The 5,632-nt window shown below is 41.8% G+C and overlaps 1 protein-coding gene across 1 annotated transcript in view; it reads left to right on the forward strand.

Annotated features, from left to right (window-relative positions):
- T265_02073 (hypothetical protein) overlaps nucleotides 1-3,773 on the forward strand; it is a gene marked incomplete at both ends in the record, with an annotated part of 55,043 nt that extends 51,270 nt beyond the window's left edge. The window contains 2 exons of the mRNA XM_009166232.1: nucleotides 577-637; nucleotides 3,294-3,773. Coding sequence (XP_009164496.1) covers nucleotides 577-637; nucleotides 3,294-3,753 — 521 coding nt within the window. The remainder of the gene's footprint in view (nucleotides 1-576; nucleotides 638-3,293) is intronic.
- Between the last annotated feature and the right edge of the window lie 1,859 nt (nucleotides 3,774-5,632).

Raw genomic sequence — 5,632 nt, forward strand, 5'->3', positions numbered from 1 at the left:
CCCCCCCCACCAATCATCGGTGAATGAAACTGTGGCAGCTACAACCAGTGTACGACCAGTATGCGCTTCTCACAGCTGACAATGATGATGATGATCTCCCGTGGAAATGAAGTTGGCGTACAACCGAGCGTATTTTAATAACTCAGTGGTGATATTTCAACCAGAATGGCCGAGAAGTAGGTGCAACCAGGGGCATTTATTGTTGTGTGAAGTTTGGATAACCAGTTTACTGGCTTTTGCTTTTTAAGCAGTGCAGATTCATTTTCAGATGAACACACGTTCTTGCTTAAAAATCTTTTGGACTGTCCATATTCTTTTCAATCGCTTTAGATTTTATCCGTCGTCAAACCACTGTCCTCGCCTTGGCACTTTATTTTCTGTTTTTTGATTACGTATGAGTAGTTGAAGTGGTCGGTAGAATTTGACGTGGCTTCTTGAGCAGGAAGAGGTCTCCAGGAGTAATTTAAACGGAACATGTCGGTTTTATGTTATTGAAGATGGTTCAAGTGACTCATTATTCATTGTGACTTAGATGGAAAGACTTCCTCTTAATAATGGACTCCTCGTTGTTTACAGATACAAGGAATTTGTCATATTACGTCCATCAGGGACCTGGTCAAGTTCGGGAAGGTGAAAAGTGAGTGAAATTATCAAAATGGATGAAGAAAGCGACACTTATTAGAGACTGAAATTCTGATTAGGCCCATACAGAGACTTAGCAAAAGTGATAACCATTATTAAGTACCCATGAACTTCACCGCTAATATTTTTTGAGTACCCATCAAGATGAATTGTGTACTGCCAGTGTAGTGATTACGGTTATATTCTTTACATTGTTTGGTTGATAGTGGTGTGCTCCAGTCCAGAAAGTTTGGCAAGAGATCGGTAAGTCGAGCATCGACAGTGAAAGTTAGTAACCTTTAATGTGAAATCTTGACAGAGCAGAGTGCACTCATATGCGTTCTTCATGATACTGCATGTCATTTGAGTGGTATTCGTTTTTGTTTATACAACTGATGAACGAGAGACAGCTTTTTTCCGGCTCCACTTTTGCCCTCCATCCAAAAACAGAATTGCTGATCACGCGCTTATGTATGACCGCTAATCGTTTTTCAAATTAAGACGGATATTCTTGATAGAAAGCTGGTATCCTAAAGAAATTAATGGGGCACTGGTATTCTGTCTTTGTACTGCAACCTTAACATGGTCCAGAAGATTAAATCCAGGTCTTATCTCCAAACTCAGCCCTGAAGCCAGTTCTTTTAGTTCAAATTGAGAAAGCCTGATAGACTTTACCTGACGTAAATCGATAGCATATCGAAGGTTCTCTCAAACAAGCTGGGGCCGTAGACCTTGGTAGAAAGTTCGATTACTTGGGGCAACTCAAGTTTCGTTCCCAAATTTGTGAACACTTCATGAATTATCCGATACGTGCCAAGTTCATGAGATTTGGATTTAAAGACTATCATTACAGGGACAGAAAGTCTCATATTTCTCCTTATTCTGCTTCCTCGATCTATGTAGTAGTTCGTAGTAGTAGTCCATATAAGTAGTATCAGAGGTATGCTGGGGTTCATGATCGTCTTCATTAGGTCTGTGGCTCATTAAGTTAGCAGAAACCGAAGCTCACTTTCCAATGGTGTTCACCTAAACAGGACTCCGCATCTTAAAGTCGATAATCAGGACCGTCAGACTTTTACAGGTGATCTAAAATAGTTCTACTTTCACCAAAGTAGTTTGAAACGATTGATATAGTGAATATGCTTGCCATCACTGAGAACATATAAGCTGCGTTCGAGTTATTTTGGTCCGGTTTCGAGAAGCTCGCACATGCGTAACTACTGTTAGGTCAGCCCGCAGTGCAATAGGTCAGTACCACCTACCAAAACTGTTTCGCAAATTTGTTAGCCACAAGTAATTTGGTAATACAGTCAATATTTTCTGAATAGCTTTATCAGCGGTTCCAAAAGATGTTTCTATTGGCAAAAATCTTGTTACCATCGCCGAACTTGAACTACTTCGACAGCTGCGACAAGATTTTGTTTGATGTTCTTGGACGGACTTGGGGGTAGGGCAGATCGTACTGTAACATTTGGCCGAACTATTTGGTGATTAGTGTCTCTCGATGTAATCTATCAGACTAGATGGCATGTGCTCAGAAGGCCAGCGGCTCACATGGATTCCGGAATGCACGAAAGTGGAATGACGGATCAGTACTAATGAACTCTAAGACGGGTGCCTTATGTGCTTCAAGCTAGGTTTGAGCGTCTGAAAAATACTGAAACTGCGCTTCATTAAATGGTTGTCGAAAAGTAGTCGTAATGTGAGACGTTCCAGAGATCAAATGAACATAGCTTTGTTTCCGATAGAGCGGCCACGAATTTCTCTGGGCAGCCGCTGTTTATCGTTGTTCCTGACAGGCATTGCAGTTTTACTCATCTTGTATGTCGTCGTCGCAGCTCCTAGGAACACTTTTGAACGGCTACTTTACTTCAAGCAACCCATGGAAGATTTTTAATCTCGCTAGACCATGTGATTCTGCGGTAAATCAACTCGTAAAGACTACCATCCTGACTTCTTGTAAGCGAGAAGTTGAGATCATTTAAAAATCATTCATTTTTTGTTTGGTTTCAACTCCATTTGTGGGAATAAATAGAACCTTTGGTTTGCCACGTTGGTAGAATCTTTAGTTCATTTGTGTTGCATCCTAAATCAAGTACCATGTTAGGGAGGACTTAGGCTGTTAGGTACCCTAAATTAAAGGTAAGATAATAACCGCCTAGTCCCGTTAGATTCCACTTCGGTAAGCGTTCTGTGGCTTGCACGTTAAGAAATTGATTGGCTCTCCAAATACAAAGTGCGCCAACACTACAAGTAAACTGGTAGACGCAGCTCGTCTTCCTGTTTTTAGTGATAAAAAGTTTCATGCAAATTCACCTCACAAGATACATCAAAATGCTGATAAACCTTGATTGCTAGTGTTGCATCTAAATCAAGTACCATGTTAGGGAGGACCTAGGCTGTTAGGTACCCTAAATTAAAGGTAAGATAATAACCGCCTAGTCCCGTTAGATTCCACTTCGGTAAGCGTTCTGTGGCTTGCACGTTAAGAAATTGATTGGCTCTCCAAATACAAAGTGCGCCAACACTACAAGTAAACTGGTAGACGCAGCTCGTCTTCCTGTTTTTAGTGATAAAAAGTTTCATGCAAATTCACCTCACAAGATACATCAAAATGCTGATAAACCTTGATTGCTAACCGATAAGGCTGGTTTCTGTTTCCGCATCTATAGTTTCTCCGATAAGGACTCAAAGCAAGACGTTGCGGTGGTTGAACCCGAAAGGACACTAAACACAAAGAAGGACAATGAAGAAGGAGAAGACGATTTTGGAGAAACCATTACAGATGATGAAGAAAGCATCCAGTTGTGGAGCAGAGCACAGTCTGCTTTGTCAAAAGTCTGTTCCGCCAAAACGGTTACATCAAACTTTGAGTCGAACAAACCTGGCTGTTCCGGTCGCTCGTACGAACCGAAAAACCTGGCCAATGACTGCACGGAGGATAGCGATCTCTCACTCAACTCCACAAATGATTTGAACGATTTGATTTGCAATTATTCCGATCTGGAAGAAGACGAACTAACGTTCGTTGATTTGACAAACGACGAATACAATCTAAGCAGTCCGCGCCTCAGTGGACAAGTCCCTTCCATCGGAAAATCAAGTGGAACGACACCATTGTTTGTGAAGTAGCTCGCAACCGAACAAGTGTTACTTCACGTCCACCTATATCTGCTTTCATGATATACGTCTGCCCACGTTCGACTTACTGTTGTGCACTGCTTTCCGGTTCCGTAAGTACGCATTATGATCACTAACTGGTTGGTTATTCGTCCCATCCAAAACGGTTTTTGCTTCCTTGTATCTCGAGGGGGGGTCATAACGTTCATGGCGGTCTTAAATCTTATCAGCTGGTTCTCTGACCGCACTCCCGAATGGTATTTTGGTTTCAGAGACAAAGGCTGCACTACGCTTTGAACACTCTCGTCAGTTCAAGATGTGGATTTATACACATGCTAGCTACGTTATGAATAATGCGCAAGTCTTTTACCAAGAAGAATGCAAAATGTCTTCACAATGATAGTATCCGGTTTCATCAGCTCACGCGCACATGAGATTGGAACAGATATAAAAGCCGCAAGTACTGCACAGATTCGAATTAGGGGACAATATTTCAGAACAATGGCCATATCGGTTAAGTAATGATATCTGAGTTCGACGGTTTCCGTAGAGCCTCAATTTTAAGCTCAATATGTTAAAAACAAGAGAGAACATGTGTTGAGTCAAATAACAAGCGTCAAAGGTTCGGTTTCGAGACCGGCGTCTCACTAGCAGAAGGACTCTGGAGGTTTCTATTACGTAGCTCGTAGAGTAAATTAGCTCAAGTACCGTGAATAAAGTCGATCTTGGTTGGGCTCACCCGATTAGGATGAATCGATTGGGAAAGTGAGAAGAACGGCAAAAGTAGGACGCCGTGACTTTGTTGCAAGAATTCATCGAAGATAGTCAACTTGGTCTGCGGATTGTGAACGGATTAATATACAATGAAACAAGGAAACATATGTTTATATTTTTGTCGATGCCATACAAGAAATGTAGCTGGCGCAAAGCAGGCATGCCAAGACTAAGAAACTCGTCACACAGTCCAAATGAAGCAGTCGTGTAATGTGTTGTGGTTTTAGTCCCATCCATTCTTGTAGTAATGACGTGCGCCTGTGTAGAGAAAACTGGATTGGTGAACGAGGCAGAAGGGGGACCTTCACTATCCATCTCCACATAATAACTGGTTTGTAAGTCATTAAATTCCGCATGAAGAACATATTCCAATGCAGGGCCTGTCCAAAGTTTTGCGAGACGCTGCTGTTACTTTTGTTAATGATGAAGACAATGACGATGCTTATACTGATGACGATTCTGCTGTTGAGGATGGCGATTGTGATGGCACGTATGACGTTTATGCGGGCAGGATTGTTCATCAAAAATGGCCTGAAACAACTCAGTTTAGGTAAATTATTTGATTATTTTATTAAGAAACGAAACAAAGAATGCTCTTGAAAGATTAAGGACGCACAGTTTTGTTCAGAACGCCACTGTTTAATTTTATACTTTTTGGATATTGTTCGATGGCCGGTGGGAGACAGCTTTGATAGTAGCCTGAATAAATTTAATCAGCGGATTCAATGGGTTTCTCCACCGGTTGCAAAACAAGAGTCCTTGATTTCAGCTTTCCACGACAAGAATAGCGGAAAACTGAGGTCTGAAGGTAATTTCGTAAACAACTGCAGGTCAGGTTGTTACTAATCCGTTTACCAGGGTTGCAATCTGTATGCCGTCTTTTTGCCACTAAACTCTGAAGCGCTACAACTACGCAGATGATGCGGAATTTCGGGTTACATACCTGGAGGCGCTATTTGCTACCACAGACCTACAGAGCAAAACACCGCGATCTGATTACTTGATAGCAGTTTCCAAAGTTTCCTAACCTCAAATGTCCGTGGCGTAGCGGATGAGATGATCGAGAGGTTTCTATCCACTTCCTCAAAAGAAACAAGCTGGATGATTTGGAAGGTAG

The sequence above is a fragment of the Opisthorchis viverrini genome, assembly GCF_000715545.1.
Source record: "Opisthorchis viverrini unplaced genomic scaffold opera_v5_24, whole genome shotgun sequence".
Taxonomy (NCBI): Eukaryota; Metazoa; Platyhelminthes; class Trematoda; order Opisthorchiida; family Opisthorchiidae; genus Opisthorchis; species Opisthorchis viverrini.